The sequence below is a fragment of the Artemia franciscana genome, chromosome 17 (genome assembly GCF_032884065.1).
Source record: "Artemia franciscana chromosome 17, ASM3288406v1, whole genome shotgun sequence".
Lineage (NCBI taxonomy): Eukaryota > Metazoa > Arthropoda > Branchiopoda > Anostraca > Artemiidae > Artemia > Artemia franciscana.
Genome location: NC_088879.1, coordinates 41,101,707 through 41,124,773, shown reverse-complemented (window position 1 = coordinate 41,124,773; position 23,067 = coordinate 41,101,707). Strand labels below are relative to the sequence as shown.

Genomic DNA, 23,067 nt, shown 5'->3' with positions numbered 1-23,067 from the left:
CATTAAGTCATTTTATGATATTATTTCATAAAGCATATGTGACATTTCAACCATTACGCGGTATGTAATCCAGATTTAGCATCGTACAGTTTGTCTAACTACTGATGATATGATGAAAAGTGGGAATGATAGGAAAATCCACATGGTGGCACACCGACCTAGACCCTGTTGAAGACCAGGGTCTCAATCTATAATTAGCGAAAGGAGTAACTACTGAATCTCATTATGTAAGCTGATACAGGTTGAAAAGCACGGGATTGAAACTAACGTCAAGTTTAGAGACGGATGATGCGGAGCTAAAGCTTTAACGTTGTGTGTCAACATATAAACGCCAAAACAAAAGGACAATTACAGGGAGTATGCCTGTGAGTTTTTATAACACCGTTTGGATACTATTTTTATATAGCATGTTGAATATGTGACGGTTCAGCTATTTCATAGTCATCAAGCCAGGTTTATCATCTTAGAGTTTGTCTAACTACTGACGATATGATGAAAATTAGGAATGATAGGAAAATCCACATGGTGGCACACCGAACTAGACCTTGTTGGAGACCAGGGTCTCAATCTTTAATTAGCGAAAGGAATAACTAATGAATCTCATTATGCAGGCTGAAACAGGTTGAAGAGCACGGGATTGGAACTAATGTCAAGGTTAGAGACGGAATGATACGAAGCTAAAGCTTTAACGTTGTGTGACAACATAAAAACACAACAACAAAAAATACAACTAAAGAGCGTATGCCTGTGAGTTTTTTTATAAGATTGTTTGGATACTATTTTTATAAAGCATGTTAAATATGTGACGGTTCAGCTATTTCATGGTCAGTAAGCCAGATTTAGCATCTTAGAGTTTACCTAATTTCTGATGATATGTTGAAAAGTGGGAATGATATGAAAATGTGCATGGTGGTATCAAATTAGATTATTGTTTGCTACGTAAATTTACAATTAGCGGTACGCCAAGTGAGAAAAATACATATTTCTGGAATTAATGGCAAGGTTAGAGGTGGAAGAAATGAAGTGGGAGCAATAAAGTTGTGTGCACTGACATACGAGCATAAAAAAAAAGACAAAGACAAGGATTAAACTTTAATTTTTTTTTGAGAAACCATTTTATGATATTACATTCATCAGGCTTATTAAATAAGGGCTGGAATTTGTGCTGGAAACATAAAAATATCGTTCGCTTTCACTTTCTAGGGCTAAAATGAAAAAAAAAGTTAAGATGGCCTGGCCACGTTGGACATATTTAGAAAGACAGAATACCAAAGATTCTATTTTTTTGGTCATTCGTCTGGTGTGAAACATCAAGCAGGCCACTTCAAAACAAGGTGGGATTAGGTCATAAGAAACTTCATGGGAAGAGATAGAGAATGCAGCATTGACTCGTTTGGTGGAGGGGGGGGGGGTAGGAGTGCTCGCTGTTAAGTTGGCTTCAAAACTTACATATTTAAAATCATCATTAAAATGGGATTCTTTTTATGTAAGCATTGGTATCAAAATTCCAATCTTTAGAGTTTCGTTTACTATTGAGCCGGGTCGCTCCTTACTACAGTTCGTTACCACGAACTGTTTGAGTCCAACCAAGCAGAAAAAACACTTTCTTAAATAGAGTCATATCTGCTTTTGTCTTATCAATTCTTTTTATTCGCTGGTTGAAAAACACCTTCGTTTTCTTGTTATTTTGTTATATATTTTTTCCATTGTTTGTCAAATGGAAAGCAAGTCATGGGTATCGGATTAAGCATTTTGAAGGATGGATTTTCTCTCAAATTTATCATTCCGCCATGGAAATAAAGTAAGCAGCACTGTGTTCGCAGGGTTTTTATACTTACAGTTACAGGAGCAAATAGACAGGGTCCCAGGTAGAAATATGGTGTTTTTATTAGGAGATTTTGACACCCAAGCTAATAGAAATCGGGATAGATGGTATCCTAGCCTAGGTAAATTGGTGTAGGAAAAGAAAACAGTAATGGCTGCAGACCTTTGCAATTTTGTAGGTATGAAAATCAATACAAGACAGTAGGATATATAAAAGTGCTGTTATTAATGTTAAAAGTAAAGATCACCATCTAGTAGTGTCTAGGGCTAATTTAAAGCTAAATTTTGGAAGGGTAACTACCTTTCAGCTATGATGTTGGTAGACTCCAGGATGAGAATTTCATGGAAAATTTCCAGGAAAAGTTGAATACTAAACTTTAGAGTTTAAAATTTGACAACGTGGAGGATGGTTCGAATAATTTTAGGAAAAACAATTTGTGAAGTTGCTAATGGTATCTTAGAGAAGAAAGTTAAGACTGTAGCTAGGAATATTAGAGAAAAAGCTTCATGTTTATTAGAGAGGAGAAGGGGTTTCTATAAGAATTATCTGAGTCATAGATCATATGAAAAAAGGAATGCAAAGAAACTGGAGAAAGCATTAAAATATGAACTAAGGAGGTCTGAAGTGGAGGCCATAAATAAAATTGCCAAGGATCTGGAAGATGCAGCTAGACGGCATAATAGTAAAATATTATACTGGCATGTTAATAAATTCAGAGGGAGTAGTCAATCCAGACTTGTCCCAGTTATAGATAGGAACAGGACCATAATTAATGATAAGGAAAGAGTTAAAGAGAGATAGGAGGAACATTTTGAGAGTGTGCTAAACTGAGATACAGTTGCATGAAAAGATATAGAGGAAAAAGAAAAAGTTTGTGATACCTTGGATGTGAAGGAAGATTAATTTGCGAGGAAGAATTAGCGACAGTATTAAAAGGATTAAAAAATAATGAGAATCCGGGTGCTGATAGTGTGGTAAATGAGTTTCTTAAATATGGCTGCTCTGAGGTTAGGAATAAGTTACTGCAGATTATGGATATGATTTTTGAAAAAAAGGAAATACCCAACTATTATAGGAAAACCTTAATTAAACCACTGTAAAAGAAAAGTGATAAAGAGTCAGTGTCATAATTATCGAGGCACTAGTCTTGTCTTTGTAGGTAGCAAATTACTTAGTAATATGATACTTATAGACCGAGAGATGCTGTAGACAAGCGTCGGACTCTGTTGGTAGAAGAGTTTTAGCAAAGGTCTTATCCTTGTATGGTATACAGGATAAACACATTAAAGTGTTATACAAAAATACATTAAAGTTTAAAACCTCTCCAGTAAGGTTCTCTGATATGCTGAATTTGATTGTTGTATTTTCACTAAGATCACTTGATGTTTTGGGGCTATTTCTTTCCTTTTTCAAAAATTGGGCAAATTTTCTGAGGCTCGTAACTTTTGATGGGTAATATTAAACTTGATGAATTATACGAGTTATCAATACTCTGTTTCCTACAGTTTTGGTTACTATTGAGCCGCATCGTTCCTTACTTATTGTTAGTTACCAAGAATTGTATGAAATAAACTTGTTTTTCCTTTAAATTCAGCAAATTATGAAAGACTTGTTAAGTTAAATCGTTAATGCTTCCCTGTTACTACAACTACAACTATTAACTAATTGGAACACCAAGCCAACAGATGCCAACAGAGCAAGCACACGATTCTCCTCCACCCTAATTTAGCCAAATCTTTGCTCTTTACGTGTTCTTTTAAAGTTCCGCCTTACCCTATTCCATCCTACTCGGGGTTCGTTTGGCCCCAAATGAAAAGCCAGAAACACAACCACCGGCAATCTGTCGTGCTGAAATATTCAATTTCTTAATACTGTGCAAACAATTTTATTCTCCTATCTTTAACAAATTTTAAGTAGAACTACAAAAGGCCTAAACTGGATCAAAGCCAATATTGGTGGTCATCTCCCTAAGCCTGGTCTAACATTAAATAAAAAAAAAAACTAGTTTTTTTTAACTGAAAGTAAGGAGCGACATTAAAACTTAAAACGAACAGAAATTACTTCGTATATGAAAGGGGCTGCTTCCTCGTAAACGCCCCGCTCTTTACGCTAAAGTTTGACTCTTTTTCTCAATTCTTCTTTTTAAGACAGTAAAAAACTTTAGCGTAAAGAGCGGGGTGTTGATGTGGAAGCAGCCCCTTTCATATACGAAGTAATTTCTGTTCGTTTTAAGTTTTAATGTCGCTCCTTACTTTCAGTTAAAAAAACTAGTTTTTTTTCTTTAATTTCTGAACGTTTTTGAAACAATGTATGTTTTGATTTTGGCTCTCCGCAGAGGAATAATTAAAACGACATTTGCATATTTTTTTTTCTGGCTAAATGGCTTTCTCATAATTTTGATCGAATGATTTTGAGAAAAAAAAGAGCGAGGGAGGAAGCCTAGTTGCCCTCCGATTTTTTGGTTAATTAAAAAGGCAACTAGAACTTTTAATTTTTTACGAATCTTTTTATTAGTAAAAGATTTACGTAACTTATAAATTAGCTTACGTTAAGAAATTTTGTATTCTCATATTTTTATCACATATATGAGGGGTTCGCCCCCTCGTCAGTACCTCGCTCTTTACACTAAAGCTTAAATTTTGTCCCGATTCACTAAGAATGACCCTTGAATCACAAAAGCCATAGAATAAATAGTTCAAATTACTAAAAATACTTTAGCGTAAAGAGCGAGGTATTAGGAGGAGGTCAGTCCCTCATATGGGTAATAATTTCTGTTTGTTTTGAGTTTTAAGGCTGCTCCTTACTTCCAGCTGAAAAAACTTTTTCATATTTATTTTTCATTGTTTTTTTTTAAATAATGCTAGTAAATCCTGCACGCCCTTCATGGAAATTTTCTTCTCCCATGACAAATTCTCGATGGAAAGTTCCCCCAGCATATCTCCCTCTTCTCAACCCCTCCCCCAACCAAAAAATCCTCCTGAAAACGCCTGTACACTTCCCAATAACCATTACTATATGTAAGCACTGGTCAAAATTTGTAACTTGCTGCCCCTCCCATGGGGACTGTGGGGGAGTAAGTCGTCCCCAAAGACATAGCTATTAGGTGTTTCGACTACGCTGAATAAAATGGCTATATCAGAATTTTGATCCGTTGACTTTGGGAAAATAATTGGCGTGGGAAGGGGCCTAGGTGCCCTCCAATTTTTTGGTCATTTAAAAGGGCACTAGAACTTTTATTTTGCGTTAGAATGAGCCTTCTCGCAACATTCTAGGACAACTTGGTCGATACGATCACCCCTGGGGAAAAAACAAACAAAAAAAAACAAATAAACACGCATCCGTGATCTGCCTTCTGGCAAAAAATGCAAAATTCCACATTTTTTTAGATAGGAGCTTGAAACGTCTACAGTAGGGTTCTCTGATACGCTGAATGATTCTAATTTGATGACTTTTAGGGGGTGTTTCCCCCTATTTTCTAAAAAAACACAAATTTTATCAGACTCGTAACTTTTGATGGGTAAGACTAAACTTGATGAAACTTATATATTTAAATCAGCATTAAAATGCGATTCTTTTGATGTAGCTATTGGTATCAAAGTTCCATTTTTTAGAGTTTTGGTTACTATTGAGCCGGGTCGCTCCTTACTACAGTTCCTTACCACGAACTGTTTGATAGTCTGGAGAATTAAAACACTGTGTTTTTAGTTTTGTTTTCGCTTTCTTTAGTATAAATGACTCCAATTTTTAAGATTACGCCAATGAATCCTAACGCCAATTAGCTATCCCATTAGTAGCTTTTCACAGCATTTTCTTGGCGTAGGAATATAATCAACAAGTCTATAGTCCTCAATTTAGCTTGAGTTACCTTCTTTAATGAAGCGAAAGACAAAACAAATCCCATAAATTGGCAAGCGTATAGTGTTGAAGGGCCTAATTAGACAAAGAGAAAGAGTGAAGAAGGAGTAATGACTGCACGAAGGATAGAATATTATTACTTCTCATTTCTTATCTTTATATATATATATATATATATATATATATATATATATATATATATATATATATACAAATGAAAATAAAATACATATATATATATATATATATATATATATATATATACTACTACTACTACTAATAACTCACTGCAGCACCAAGCCGCCTGAGGCCAACACAGCTACGCACGCTCCTCCTCCAACCTAATCTATTTAAAGCCTCCCTCTTTACACCCTCCCAGGAAGTTCCCATTTCCTTTAAATCCTTATTTATGACATCCTCCCAACCCAGACAAGGACGACCTGCTTTCCGTGTAGCCCCAGATGGTTGGCCAAAAAGGACAATCTTCGGTAATCTGTCATCCTTCATCCGTAGAACGTGGCCTAGCCATCTCAACCTTTCTTTCATTATAGCCCCAGAAAGCGGGATTGAACCACACTTTTCGTACAACCTACTGTTTGAAATACGGTCAGTCAGCCGGGTACCCAGAACAATCCGTAGGCAATTTCTCTGGAAAACATCTAGTAAATTTTCATCTGCTTTTCGGAGTGTCCATGCTTCAGAGCCATATTTGACCACTGTCATCACTGTAGCTTCCAATATTCTAATCTTGGTTTGTAGGCTTATCTTTCTATTCTTCCAAACTTTTTTTAACTGTGAAAAAACACCCTGAGCTTTAGCTATTCTACTTTTAACATCTTCACTGCTCCCACCATCTTTACTAATAATACTACCAAGGTAACTGAAGCTCCCAACCTGATCAATCTTTTCGTTACCTAAGGTCACCTGCTCATCTTCACTTATTCCTAACCTTAGTGACTTAGTCTTCTTAACATTAATTTTCAAGCCTATTTTAGCACCCTGAACTCGTAAAACCTCTAAAAATTCATTCATTTTGCTCACACTTTCATCTAATATGCTTAAATCATCAGCATAATCTAAGTCCAGGAGCGTTCTTCCTCCCCATTTGATTCCATGGTCTCCAATTGCCTTTCCTGTGCTCCTTAAGACGAAGTCCATCAAAATGATCCATATAAAGGGGGATAGAACACAACCCTGCTTAACTCCTGATTTAATACAAAACCAGTTGCTAACCTCATTTCCTACCTTAACCGCAGCAGTATTATTCTCGTACATAGCGCAAATCACTTTAATGTATTTTTCTGGTATACCATATAACGATAAGACCTTTGTTAACGCTGTTCTATCAACAGAATCGAAAGCTTGCTCATAATCGATAAAACTAAGGACCAAAGGTGTTTGACAACGAAGGGACTTCTCAATTATTAACCTAAGAGTGAAAACATGGTCGACACATCCTCTACCTTTTCTAAAACCGCATTGTTCTTCCCTTAAAACTTTGTCTACAGCATGTCTCAGTCTAAAAAGTATCATATTACTCAGTAATTTGCTACCTACAGAGACCAGACTAATGCCTCGATAATTCCGACATTCACTCTTGTCACCTTTCTTATACAGTGGTTTAATTAAGGTTTTCCTAAAATCATTGGGTACTTCCCCTTTTTCAAAAATCATGTTCATAATCTTCAGTAGCTTATTCCTAACCTCAGAGCCACCATATTTAAGGAACTCATTAATCATACTATCAGCACCTGGGGCCTTATTATTTTTTAATCCTTCTAGTACTGTCGCTAATTCTTCCTCACTAAACAAATCTTCCTTCACATCCAAGGTATCACAAACTTTTTCATTTTCATCTATATCTTTTCCTGCAACTGTATCTCGGCCTAGCACATTCCCAAAATGTTCCACCCATCTCTCTTTAACTCTTTCCTCATCACTAATTGTGACCCCATTTCTATCTTTAACTGGGACTAGTCCGGATCGGCTACTCCCTTTCAATTTATTAACATGCCAGTATAATATTTTACTATTATGCCGTCTAGCCGCATCTCCCAGATCCTCAGCAATTTTATCCATCGCCTCCATTTCACATCTCCTTAGTTCATATTTTAATGCTTTCTCCACTTTCTTTACATTCCTTTTGTTTTCATACGACCTATCGCTCAGATAATTCTTATACAAACCCCTTCTACTCTCTATTAAACCTAAAGCTTTTTCACTTATATTCCTAGTTGCTGTCTTAGCACTCTTCCCTAGGACACCATCAGCAACTTCACAAATTGTTTTTCTGAAATTATTCCATCCATCTTCCACATTGTCAAATTTTAAACCCTCAAGTTTAGTACTCAACTGTTCCTGGAATTTTTTTCTCAAATTTTCATCCTGAAGTCTACCAACATCATAACTTCCCGAGAGGGAGTTACTCTTCCGAAATTTCAGCTTTAAATTAACCTTAGACACTACTAGATGGTGATCTTTACTTTTAACATCAATAACGGCACTCCTATACACCCTAGTATCTTGTATTGACCCTGCTAGTCTTCTGTTTACAATAACATAATCAATAAGGTTTGCTGTCTTACCATCACGTGAATACCATGTCAACTTATGGGCCATTTTGTGACCAAACACCGTATTGGTTATAACTAGGTTGTTATACCTACAAAATTGCAAAAGCCTATAGCCATTACTGTTTTCTTTTCCTACACCAAATATATATATATATATATATATACAAAGAAATGAAAATCAAGACGACAAACGGGTCCATGGCCAGTAAATGAAAACGAAGAAAAATAAACAAAATGCCACGTAAAACATACCATGATTAAATGCAGGAAAGCTAAGGTCGACACCAACAAATTCAAAAGTTTGCCCTTGCGACTTATGTATAGTCATGGCAAATGCGGCTTGAAGTGGAAATTGATGTTGTTGAGCAGTACATCCATGTTGACCTTTACTAGAGTCCAGTTTAACTCGAGATATATGAACTTTTTTTCCTGATTTTTCCTCAGTAATTATTTCTTTTCTTTTCATTTTTGACAAGCTTTGATTCTCGTTTTCGCATATCTTCTAAGCACTCGTGTCTTTGCTTTTCCTTTTCATTTTGGATACGCTTTAATTCTTGTTTTTGCACATCTGCTAACCGCCCGTGTATTTGCTCTTCATTTTCATTTTTGATACGTTCTGATACTCACTGGTGCATATCTTCTAACCGCATTTGTCTTTCTTCTTCATTTTGGATTTTGATTACTTCAGTCAATTTAAGAATGCCCTTTGCTTTAGCTAACCGTATTGGTCGTACAGGTTGTTCATTTCCACCCATTGTTAATTAGATTCAACATGGATAATAGATAGTTAATAGATTTAGATTAGATTAATAGGTTTAAAATGGGTGGAAACTAATTTCTGTTTCATCAAGTGTGCCTTAAAACAAAGAAAGTAAAAGAGTTCAAAATAGGGATGAAACCTTTCAATTGAAAGTGAACAGAAATAAAATTATTTAACTGGATATTTCGAACACATATACAGTGTTCATCATCAGCAGTAAAACTGCTGATGATGAATATCATCAGAGTTTCACTGCTGAGGATGAACACTGTATATGTGTTCGAAATATCCAGTTAAATAATTTTATATCGGTTCTCTGTCAATTAAAAGGTTTCATCCCTATTTTGAGCTGTTTTACTGTCGTCATGGAAAGGCAGTGTGGTCTTCGAAGTTATAAACAAAGAGAATCACCACACATAGGTGTAAGGTTAACATCCACAAAGCTGTCTAAAAGGTATGGTATCGTTTGAACTTTTCTGAGCTTTTTGAGCTTTTTCACTTTTTCACTACAACTATGGCATTTAAAAAAAAAGTAAAATTGCTAAAATTTCGAAAAATGAAAATGATCCTATCATAAGCGATTAGTCTACTTTTATTCAGTCTTTTCATTTGCCTTGATTATTATTGTAATTTTTTTTATTGGCTGTTGAAGTTTTAGTAAATACAAAAAAAAAAAAAAAAAAAAAAAAAAAAAAAAAAAAAAAAAAAAAAAAAAAAAAAAACACCGTTCCATGTATAATCTGGTTTCAATTAAACAGAAATTACACTCAAGCTCAGGATTGTCACACGATGAAAAAATTACTAGACTTTAGAGATTTTTTTTGTTTGATTTCGTGGATTTTCTTTAATAGTCTAGTGATTTATGTGCTGATTTAGTGTTTTTTTCGTTTTGGCAATATAAAAAATCAAATAGTGATAAATCGGTAGGGATGACTACCCTGTTCAAGCTGTATAGAGGGTTTGAGAGGGAGTTGAAAAAGTAAGCCTTAAATAACCTTGTTATATGATTTTTTTCTGGAAAAATTATTGTTGATGTTACGCCAAAACGCACTTTTCAGAAGAAAAATTCGTCTTCAGTACGCGTGATTGACGCTCTAACGTTTAGAAGGCTTTGTGGGTGTTAGTCCTACTCGTGTTTGTAGTAATCTTTGTTAGTTTTAAGTTTAACTTGAGTATCCATCTTAATTCCAGTTTGTTCTAATGTTTGTTTATTTATCTGTAGTAATATATTTTATCTTTATGTTTGATGTGATTATTTTGGTTGTTGTTCGTTTTGGGTCCAATATATAGATGGTAATCTGTGTTTGTTTTAAGTTTGAATTAATCCAGTAGTTTTTTTGCTCGTTTTTGGTTTAATACGGCTCTTTACTTTGAATAACTTTTAGGAAAATGTTTCTAGTTAAATTTCCCAACAAGATTACCCAACATTTCAAGTCATAACTGTTGGCAACGTAGCAGTTTGATCTTAAATTAATTAAATGAAAAAAATATTACTGAAAGTCAGGCGTGACATTAAAACTTGAAACGAACAGAAATTATTTCGTATATGAAAGGGGCAGTCCCCTCTTCAACCCCCACACTTTATGCTACAGTTTTTTATTATTTTATTAAGTAGAGTTGTGAGAAGGAGTAATACTTTAGCGTAAAGAGCGGGGCGTTAAGGAGGGACAGTCCTTTCATATACGGAATAATTTCTGCTCGTTTTAAGTTTTAATGTCACTCCTTATTTTCAGTTAAAAAAACTTTTTTTTTATTTAATTTCTGAAAGTTTTCGAATTAATGCAGGTTTTGAATTTGGATCACTGTACATGAATAATTAAAACGAAATGTACATACTAACTTGACTTTTTTTTTAAACTAATAATAACCTTATAGTAACCCAAGTTTGATTTTTGTTTAAGTTGTTTAAGAATGAATCCTAAATCACAAAGACTATTTAATTAGAATAATAGCCTATTTTAGAAGTTCTATTGAGAAGAGGCAACTTATCTCATATACGTAATATTTTCTGTTATAATATTTTGTATTATAATAATATTATGTTATAATATTTTCTGTTCGGTTTAAGTTTTAATGCTGATTCCCACTTTCAGTTGAAAATACTTGTTTTTTTTATTTAATTGCTCATCGTTTTTTTAAATAATGTCCGGAAATCCAGCTCCCCTCCATGGAAAATTACTTTCCCCCAAGAGAAATATCTCTACGACAAGATTCTTCCACGTAACCTAAATTAGCGATATTTGGGGCACAGTATGCGTAATAATTTATGTTCGTTTTAAGTTTCAATGTTATTCCTTACTTTCATTTTGAAAAAATGGAATTTTGATACCAATAGTTACATCAAAAGAATCACATTTTAATGCTGATTTCAAATATATAAGCTTAGTCTTAGTTTCATCAAGCTTAGTCTTACCCATAAAGACTTAGGAGCCTGAGAAAATTTGCTTTATTTTAGAAAATAGGGGTAAACACCCCATAAAAGTAATACAATCTTAATGAAAACCACACAATCAGATTAAGCGTATTAGAGAACCCTTTCGTAGAAGTTTCAAGTTCCTATCTACTAAAATGTGGAATTTCGTATTTTTTTTTCCAGAAACAGATCACGGATACCTGTTTATTTGTTTTATTGTTATTTGTTCTTTTTTTGTTTTTATTCCCAGGGGTGATAGTGTCGACTCAGTGGTCCTAGAATGTCGCAAGAGGGCTCATTCTAACAGAAATTAAAAATTATAGTGTCCTTTTTAGTGACCAAAAATTAGAGGGCACCTAGGCCCCCTCCCTCGCTCATTTTTTCCCCAAAGTAACCGGATCAAAATTCTGAGATAGCCATTTATTCATCATAGTCAAAAAACCTTATAACTATGTCTTGGGGACGACTTACTCCCCCACAGTCTCTGTGGGAGGGGCTGCAAGTTACAAACTTTGACCATTATTTACATATACTAATGTCTATTGGGAAGTGTACAGATGTTTTAAGGGGATTTTTTGGTTTTGGTGGGGGGGAGGAGAAGTTGAGGGGGTATGTGGGAGAGTCTTTTCGTGGAGGAATTTTCCATGGGGGAAGAGCATTTCCATGATGAATTTTTCAAATGAAAGTAAGAAGCAGCAATAAAACTTAAAACGAACAGAAATTATTACGCATATGAGGGGTTCACCTCTGCGTAATACCTTGCTCTTTTCGCTAAAATATTTTTAGTAATTTCAACTATTCATTCTTCGGCCTTTGTGATTCAGGGGTCATTCTTAAAGAATTTGGACAAAATTCAAGTTTTAGTGTAGAGAGCGAGGTATTGACGAGGGGGTGAAATCCCCTAATATACGTACCAAAAACATACCAATATAGAACTTCGTTACGTAAGTTAATTCGTAAGTTACTTATATATTTTACTAATGAAAAAGTTCTAGTTGCCTTTTTAAGTAATCAAACAATTAGAGGGCTACTAGGCCTCCTCTCCCACTCCTTTTCCCTCAAAATCTTCCGATTAAAACCATGAGAAAGTCATTTAGCAAAAAAAAAAAAAAAAAAAATATCCAAATTTCGTTGTAATTGTTTATGTGCGGAGAGCCAAAATCAAAACATGCATTAATTCAAAAACGTTCAGATAAATAAAAAAAACAAGTTTTTTCAACTGAAAGTAACGAGCGACATTAAAACTTAAAACGAACAGAAATTAGTCTGTAAATGAAAGGGGCTTTTCCTCCTCAACTCCCCGCTCTTTACACTAAAGCTTTTTTACTGTTTTAAAAAGTAGAGTTAAGAGAAAGAGTCAAATTTTAGCGTAAAGAGCGGGGCGTTAGGGAGGAAAAGCCCCTTTCATATACGGGGTAATTTCTGTTCGTTTTAAGTTTTAATGTCGCTCCTTACTTGGAGTTGAAAAAAAACTTGTTTTTTTACATTTAATTGTCACATAAACATCACAGTTATGAAGCTGCTCAGGATGAAATTAAATACTAAGATTGGCCGGAAAATAACACAAAACAAATTATTGCTTATATCGGCCATTATTCTATCAAATTCGAACTTTAGCGTAAAGAGCGAGGCATTGGCGAGAGGATGAACTTCCTCGTATGCATAACATAAGGGGATTCGACCTATTAGCAATACCTTGCTCTTTACGTTAAAGTTAGAATTTTGTTCCAATTCTTTAAGAATGACCCCTAAATAACAAAGGCCGTTTAATTAGAATAAATAGCTCTTTCAAAATTATTAAAAATACATTAGCGTAAACAACGAGGTATTTACGCGAGGAAGAACCCCTTATATACGTAATAATTTTTGTTCGTTTTAAGTTTTAATGTTACTCCTTACTTTCAGTCGAAAAAAATTGTTGTATTAATCTATTTTCTGATCATTTTTTAAATAATGCTGGGATATCCAGTGCCTCCTTCATAGAAATTTTCTTCCCCCATGAAAAAAATACTCCATGGAAAGATCCTCCCACGTAACCCATTCCACCCACCAGAAAAATCTCCCCTGAAAACGTCCGTATACTTATCAGAAACAGATACTATATGTAAACAATAGGCAAGGCTCATAGCTTTTAGCCCCTCCCCCAGGGACTACGGGGGATAAAGTCGCCCTCAAAGACATGGGTATTCAATATTTCAACTATGCTGAACAAAATGGCTATCTCAAAATTTTGATCCGGTGATTTTGGGAAAAATGAGCGTCGGAGGGGTCTAGTTGCCCTCCGATTTTTCGGTCACTTAAAAAGGGCCCTAGAAACGCTAATTTTTGTTCAAAGTGAGCCCTCTCGTGATATCCTAGGACGACTAGGTCGATAAGATCACCCCTAAAAAAACAAATAATAACGCATCTGCAATCTTTCTTCTGGCAAAAAAAAATTCCATATTTGCAAAGATAGGAGCTTCCAACCTTTAAAGTAGGGTTCTCTTATACGCTGAATCTGATGGTGTGATTTTAAGATCCTACGACTCTTAGGGGGTGTTTCCCCCTTTTTCAGAAAATAAGGTAAATATTTTTAGACTCGTAACTTTTGACGTGTAGGACTAAACTTGATTAGACTTACATATTTGAAATCAGCATAAAATCAAATTCTTTGATGTATCTATTAGCACCAAAGTTCCATTTTTTTAAAGTTTCGGTACTATTGAGCCGGGTCGCTCCTTACTTACAGTTCTTTTTCACGAACTGTTTGATTATTAAGACTTCTTATTTTCTTGTGCTTAACCATTGCTGTAAGACACTGTTAGGTCCTCCAGTGAAGGAAGCCCCACTTAGTACAATAACGAAGAGCTCTTGTAAAATCTACATTCTTTTTATAGGTTATTGTCATTAGCTTATTTTGATAGCCCGGCCATACATTGGCGTAAGAAAACCAATACTGTTGTACTCTCTGATCACTGGGAATATTTCAAGCATATTTTCATTTCAGGAATATGAGAAAATCCATCATAAAATATACTAAAGAGAAACTGCTTTTTAATTTTCACCCACAGTTGACAAGAGAATCCAAAACTCAGGTAATTTAAGCTGCTATAATTCAACATGTGACCAAGAGAGAGTAAGATCAAAGAATGGATCGTTTTAATAATAACGTATCCAGACTATTTTGCGCAAATAACACTATACAAGGGAATCAAGAGGAGTCATACAAAGTCAGATTGAAGTATCCATTTAATGATTAAAAAATATTTAAAGAATATTTAAAGCAAGAATATTTAAGCAAAATGTTGAAAGCATTTTAAAGATTAACTGAAAAGGGAAAAAGTTTATATCAAAGAGTAGTGGACAATTATCTGATAATAAATTTGGTGTCAAAATATTATATATATATATATATATGTATATATATATATATATATATATATATATATATATATATATATATATATATATATATATGTATATATGTATATATATATATATTAATAAATATATATATATATATATATATATATATCTATATATATAAAAATAAGTTGTCTGTCTGTGGATGGATGGATGTGTCAGGTGACGTCACCTGAAAAAACTGGATCAGGTGACGTCAAAACTGAAAAAACTAAAAAAAGGCAAAAACTACAAAAAAAACTAAAAACTAATAAAAAAAATAAAAAAGCTAAAAAACTAAAAAAACTAAAAAAAGGCAAAAACTACAAAAAAAACTAAAAACTAATAAAAAAGCTAAAAAACTAAAAAAACTAAAAAAAAGCAAAAACTACAAAAAAAACTAAAAACTAATAAAAAAAATAAAAAAGCTAAAAAACTAAAAAACTAAAAAAACTAAAAAAAGGTAAAAAACTAAAAAAACTAAAAACTAAAAAAAACTAAAAAAAAGGAAAAAACTGAAAAATAAGCTAAAATAAAGGTAAAAACCAATAAAAAACTAAAAAAAAAACTGAAAAAACTAAAAAAAGGCAAAAACTACAAAAAAAACTAAAAACTAATAAAAAAAGTAAAAAAGCTAAAAAACTAAAAAAACTAAAAAAACTAAAAAAAGGTAAAAAACTAAAAACAATAAAAAATAAAAAAAAAAACTAAAAAAAAGGAAAAAACTGAAAAATAAGCTAAAATAAATGACGACACTCAAAGAGAAAGCGACCAGGACAAAAGGAATGTTCGATTAGCAATCAACAAAGCACCGGGACACAGGGAGTATAAATGACGACCAGGACATAAGTAAAAAAAAAATTAACAAAACTAAAAAGAAGGTAAAAACTACAAAAAAACTAAAAAGAAAAAAAAAACTAAAAACTAATAAAAACAAAACTAAAAAACGAATGTATATACAGACCGGTACACCGGGATACAAATGACGACCGGGACACAGGGAATATAAATGACGACCGGGACACAGGGACACAACTACAACGGGGACACCGGGGGAAACAGGGGGATATAAATGACAACCGGGACAAAAAAACTAAAAAGAAAAAAAAACTAAAAACTAATAAAAAAACTAAAAAATCTAAAAATCTAAATAAGCTAAAAAAGAAAAAAAAGGAAAAAAATAAAGGAGAAAAACAAAACTAAAAAACGAATGTATATACAGACCGGGACACCGGGATACAAATGACGACCGGGACACAGGGAATATAAATGACGACCGGGACACAGGGACACAACTACAACGGGGACACCGGGGGAAACAGGGGGATGTAAATGACGACCGGGACACCGGGACAGGGAATGGTCGATTAGCAATCACCATCAACAAAGCTCAAGGGCAATCATTAGAATCATGAGGTATAGATCTGAATACAGATTGTTTTCCCATGGACCATTATATGTTGCATGTTCAAGAGTCGGTAAACCTGACAATCTATTTATATGCAAAGACAATGGGACAGCAAAGAATGTTGTATATTCGCAAGTTTTACGTAGTTAAAACCATATATATATATATATATATATATATATATATATATATATATATATATATATATATATATATATATATATATATATATATATATATATATATATATATATATCTATATTCACAGGTGGGACATAGGGACACAACTACAATGGCGCGTAACTATTATGGCGCGTAACAACTTACGCGCGCGGGGGGGCTTGGGGGGGGCGCGAAGCGCCCCCACCAACTAGGTGTTGGGGTGGCGCGAAGCGCCACCCCAACAGCTAGTATATATATATATATATATATATATATATATATATTAATAAATATATATATATATATATATATATATATATATATATATATATATATATATTAATAAATATATATATATATATATATATATATATATATATATATATTAATAAATATATATATATATATATATATATATATATATATATATATATATATATATATATATATATATATATATATATATATATATATATATATATGCCCGATTGAAAGATGTCTGGATATTTTCCTCTTCCTTAGAACAGTTTTGCTCACGTGCTTGTATTGCTACAAAAAATTATTTTTTAGATTTTTTTCTGCATGTAGAACCGACTGATGAAGGTACTAGTGACTCAGATGAATTTTGCTTACAGTTACAAGAGCAAATAGACAGGGTCCCAGATAGATATATGTTTTTTCTTTATTAGGAGATTTTAACGCCCAGGTTGGTAGAAATAGGGATCGATGGTATCCTAACCTAGATAAATTTTGTGTAGGAAAAGAAAGCAACAATAGCTACAGACTGTTGCAATTCTGTAGGTATAAAAATCTAGTTATAACCATTCCGGTCTTTGGTGATAAAATGGCCCATAAGTTAACATGGTATCCACGTGATGGCATGACAGGAAACCTTATTGATTATGCTATTGTAACCCGAAGGCTGGCAAAATCAATACAAGACACTAGAGCGCTGTTATTGATGTTAAAAGTAAAGACCACCATCTGGTAAGGTCTAGGGTAAATTTAAGGCTGAAGTTTCGGAAGGTTAAGTACCTTCCAGGGAGCTATGATGTTGGTAGACTCCAGGATGAGAATTTGAGAGAAACTCTCCAGGAAGAGTTAAATACTTAACAGTTGAGTTTAAAATTTGAAAATGTGGAGGATAGACGGAATAACTGCAGAAAAACTATTTGGGAAGTAGCTGAGGGTGTCTTGGGGAAGAAAGTTAGGACTGCAGCTAGGAATATTAGTGAAAAAGCATTATGTTTAATTGAGAGGAGAAATGGCTTGTACAAGAAATATCTGAATGATAGATCAAATGAAAACAAAAGGAATGTAAAGAAGGTCGAGAAAGCTTTAAAATACGAATTCCGGAGATGTGAAGCGGAGGCAATGGATACAACTGCCGAGGATCTGGAAGATCTAGCTAGACGGCATAATAGTAAAATATTGTACTGGTGTGTTAATAAGTTGATTTGGAGTAGTCAATCTGGATTTGTCCCAGTTAAGGATAGGAACGGGGATAGAATTAGTGATAAAAAAAAGCGTTAAGGTGAGATGGACAGAACATTTTGAAAATATGATAAACCGAGATAGAGTTGCAGGAAAAGATATAGAGGAAAATGAAAAACTTTTCATTTTAAAAAGGGATACCTTGGATGTGATGGAGGATTTGTTTTGTGAGGAAGAATCAGGGACACTACTAAAAGTATTAAAAAATAATAAGGCTCCCTGTGCTGATAGTGTGATAAATGAGTTTCTTAAATATGACGGCTCTGAGGCTAAAAATAAGTTACTGAAGATTATGAATATGATTTTTAAAAAAGGGGAAGTACCTACCGATTTTAAAAGAACCTTAGTGAAAAGTTCACAAGAGTGAGTGTGGTAATCATCGAGGCATTGGTCTGGTTTCTGTAGGTAGGAAATTACTTGATAATATGATACTTTTTAGACTCTGGGATGCTCTAGACAAGGTTTTAAGAGAAGAACAGTGCGGTTTTAAAAAGGTAGAGGATATGTCGGCCAAATTTTCACTCTTAGGCTAGTAGTTGATAAGTGCTTGAGTAATGATATACCTTCGGTCCTTAGTTTTATAGATTATGAGCAAGGGTTCGATTCTGTTGATAAAAGAGCTTTAGCAAAGGTTTTATCCTTGCATGGTATACCAGACAAATACATTAAAGCGCTTAGTGCTAAGTACAGGATTAACATTGCTGCAGCTAAGGTACAAAATGATCACAGCAGCTAGTCTCGTATTAAATCAGGAGTTAAGCAAGGTTGTGTTTTATTGCCCTTTATATGGATCTTTTGACAGGTTTTGTCGTAAAAAGCACCTTTGGTCCTCAGTTTTATCGATTATGAGCAAGCTTTCGATTCTGTTGATAGAAGAGCGTTAACAAAGGTCTTATCGTATATGGTATTCCTGAAAAATACATTAAAGTGATTTGCGCTATGTACGAGAATAATACTGCTGCGGTTAAGGTAGGAAATGAGGTTAGCAACTGGTTTTGTATTAAATCAGGAGTTAACCAGGGTTGTGTTCTATCCCCCTTTATATGGATCATTTTGATGGACTTCGTCTTAAGGAGCACAGGAAAGGCAATAGGAGACAACAGAATCAAATGGGGAGGAACAATTCTCCTGGAATTAGATTATGCTGACGATTTAAGCATCCTAGATGAAAGTGTGAGCAAAATGAATGAGCTTTTGGAGGTTTTGTGAGTTCAAACTACATACATCTGAAAATACAAAGAATATATAAAGTACAAAGAGTAGTTTTGAAAATATATGTTAAGAATAATAAGTCACTAAAGCTTGGAAGAAGTGAAGATGAAAAGTTGACGCTGGGCAACGAAATGATCGATCAGGTGGACAGCTTCACTTATCTTGATAGTATTATTAGTAAGTTATTAGTAAGGCTCAGGGTGTTTTTCCACAGCTCAAAAAAAGTATGAAAAAATAGGATGATAAGTGTGCAAACGAAGATTAGAATATCGGTAGCTACAGTGATGACAGTTGTCAAAGTATGGCTCTGAAGCTTGGGCGCTCCGAAAAGCAGATGAAAATTTTCTAGATGTTTTCCAGAGACATTGCCTTCAAATTGTTATGGTTATTCGGCTGACTGACCATATTTCAAACAGTAGGCTGTATGAAAAGTGTGGTTCAGTCCCGCTTTCTAAGGCTATAATAAGAGAAAGGTAGAAATGGCTAGGGCACGTTCTGAAGATGCAAAATGATAGATTTCCAAAAAATGTCCTTTTCAGCGAAACATCTAGGGCTAAACGGAAATTAGTAGTAGTAGTAAAACATCAAACGCCAGACATTGCTTTCACTTCAAAAGAAAAAAAGAAAGTCAGAATGCTTTCTAATAGAAAGAACCGAGAAAAAGGTATACAAAAGGTAAAGATCAATAAATTATCGTTCTTAAATACAAAAAGTTCCTTTTTCCACCAGGCTACAATTTAGAAAGCTTTAGGAAACAAGGGAAACAAACTAGGAGAAAATTTCTTGATTACCTGGTTGCCAAGATTAAGTGACTGGAAAAGAGAAAGCACTGTCGAATCTCTTCTTTTTCTTTCGATGAACTAGTTAATCGACGCTGAGATTTGGCTTTGTCTGTGACAACTTGAATTAAAGTACCTATAGAAAATAATAAATATGATAAAGAAAGATTTCCTTTTTCCTGCTAGGAAATGAACAAATGTGAACAACATCCTATTTTGTAAACTTTCCTTGTGCTTTCTATTGTCTAACTCTTGATGAGGAAAAGTATTTTAAAAGGATCATCTTTGGTGAAAAATTCTGTATATTAGAAAATTTAAAATATTTTAAGATTTTTCCTTCAAAGGATTTGTCAATTGAAATTTAATTTAATTTAATTAAATTTAATTTTTTGAAAATTTGTCAATTTTCGGCAAAATTGTATCACATGGTGCCTAAAATTTGGCTTGCATTTCTTATTTTTAGTAACGTTTCAACTTAAAGAAATGAACTTGATAGACGAATTATTTTCTTTTGGAGGTAAGGTGTCATTAGGTTTAAGTAAGTATCAAGCTTATAAGACATATAATTTTCTTTTCTTTTAAAATGCTACAAAATTTTTAAATTTATTGAACATTAGGTTGAGGAAATCACATCTGAGAAAAAAAGGCTTCCATAGGGAGATGAGACGAAAAAGTAAGGTGAGGCACAAAAGAGGAGGGAAAAAGACGAAAAAGACAAACCCAGACTCTATGAAAGTGAAAGAAATTAATATATCTTAACGCAAATAAGAATTTTTTTTGACAAAAAGGCACTTGAGTCCCCTTAAACCATTATATCCATGAGTTCCCTTTTAGAAAACATACATAGAGACAAAATGGAAAACGAAAAAAGGGAATGAAAGGAAAAGAGGATCTGAGGCTCCTTTGAGAAGCAAAAGGACTCTTCATTCAGTATCAGTTTATTGATTCATTCAATCAATCAGTCAATCAATTTATTCAACCAATAACTTTACGACAAAAACACTTCAACATAGATTCCCCCATAAGGCTCTATGGCCAGTAAAAAAATTAGGGGGAAATAATAACTAACACTTTTTTTTACTTTTTTCTCTTTTTCAGATGGAAATTCCAAAAAAAGTTTTGTGCAACTTCCCGGAAGGATTCCCACAAATGGTCGTGATAAACCTTTTACCGACTTAAAAATCAGCAACCATGGCATGATGAAAAAGGAAAATGGTATAGAAATTAGGAAATGAAAAAGGGAAATAAAAGGAAGAAAGAAAGAGAGGAAATATGGAAGAGAGAAAAAAAGGACTAATTTTAAGACAAAGGGTTTTAAAAAAACTTAAAATGAAATGAAAAAATGGACAAAACTTTTAACAAAGATAGTGAGCTTTGAAAAAACAGCATCTTTTACTAAATGTCCGACTTTATATAAGCGTCCGACTGTTTCGAGTTCACACCCAAAAGCCTTTATCAACAGGGAAAAGAAGAGAGAAAATAAAGTAAGCTAAAAATTAACCCACAATAGAAAATAGCAACAAATAATTAACTTTACTGTCTTAAATTTGGTTTAAAAGTTTGGTAAAAAGGTAGTGTGGTCAATGAAATTATTTGTGAACCCAAATATTTTTGTTTTACCTACTGAATTATTCACACAGGATCCGATCAGGCTTTGAAAAAGGGAAATTAGTGGGCTTTTTTTCTTGCTCATACACTCTGAACCATATCAATGGCATGAGAAACTACATTACAGAAGTAAACAATTAAACCAAAGCACGTTTCTCCACAGAACTAGTTTTTTGAATTAACTTTCTTAATTAAATGTTTAACCGTTTTCATGTTTTCATTTCATTTTAACAATGAAACAATGAAAAACATTATTGTCTAAGAAATTTATTGCAATTCTTTCCACTGGCTTCAAAATTCACTCTGGAACCAGTAGATCTTAAAAAATTAGGGGCTATCATCCTCCTCTTCTGGCTAACATTTATTGAATCATGTCATTTCTTACACAAATACGTCACAGGAGTTAACCAATGAGATAAAAGCACAAGTTTACCACGCAATTACAAGGTAGTAAGCTTCCGTTTTCTTTTGTCACACAAAAAGCAGATTGTTTTAAAGGATTTCTATTTTTCCTGCTGGACTGATTAGTTATAGATGTAGAAAGAAGGAAACAATTTAGAATTTTCTCTTTTTCTATGATCAATTTGTTTGTCGACAAAGAAATTCGGTGTTATCAGTGAACACTTATGGGAAATAACACAAGCAATAACTGTAGACTTCATTCTACTGAATAGATTAAGGTGGAACAATAAAAAATTATGTTTAAAAGATTTAAATTTTTTGTTCTGCAAGGATTTTTACGGTTTTAGAAAATTACAGGATTTTCAGATCTCAATTTTTTTTAATTAATTCAAAAAACTTCCCGAAAAAGATGTTTTTTGAAGAAAAGAAAAGCCATATTAACTCTAAGATCAGCAGAAATAAATTCCTATAATAGTTCAAACACAAAATAGCCAGAAATTACTATTAAAGAGTAAATGAAATTCAAAACGAACAGAAATTAAATACACACTCAAAGCAAACATTAAGATATCAGGTGCAATATATATTAATAAATATCAAACTGAATAAAAATTGAACGGAAAAATTGAACTGAAGTCAAAAATTAAATCAAACAAAAATCCCTACAAACAGGAGCTTGACTGCTATTCCCTTACCCTTCCCGTAACCCTAAAAGTATAAAGTCTATTGCATCATTGGTGTTATATAGAAAACTATAGACCTACGTATATTGAAAAGTCCTTAGAAATAACTAAAATTCCAATGGAATATTTGGTATGTCAAGATATTAATTGCTGAGAGCAAATCTAGATCTTTGATTTTGATTTTTCATTGTCATAAGTACAAAAGAAATATTTGTAATATGTCTATAGTGTTCAATAGAACGCAAATGGCGAAACAGGCTCTAGACTTTAACGGTTAGAGGACGGGAACGGGTGAAGTAGCCGAACTCCTATTTGTAGTGATTTTGTTTGTTTTAATTCTGACTGGAATATATAATTTGATTTTTTTTCGTTTTCAGATTTATTTATTAATTTATATTAGTACTTGTCACTTATAGGTTTGCTATGAATGTTTGTTCAATTTACGTTCGTTTTGAATTTCATTTTTCTTTAATAGTTACTTCCGGTCGTTAGAGTTTGAATTATCATAGAAA

At 33.4% G+C, this 23,067-nt stretch overlaps 1 protein-coding gene across 3 annotated transcripts in view; it reads right to left on the bottom strand.

Annotated features, from left to right (window-relative positions):
- The window catches only part of LOC136038243 (ras-specific guanine nucleotide-releasing factor 2-like), a 296,269-nt gene that overhangs the window by 124,743 nt on the left and 148,459 nt on the right, over positions 1-23,067 (bottom strand). For all 3 annotated transcript variants that reach the window (XM_065721353.1, XM_065721352.1, XM_065721351.1), the window contains one exon: positions 19,875-19,998. In XM_065721353.1, coding sequence (XP_065577425.1) covers positions 19,875-19,998 — 124 coding nt within the window. The remainder of the gene's footprint in view (positions 1-19,874; positions 19,999-23,067) is intronic.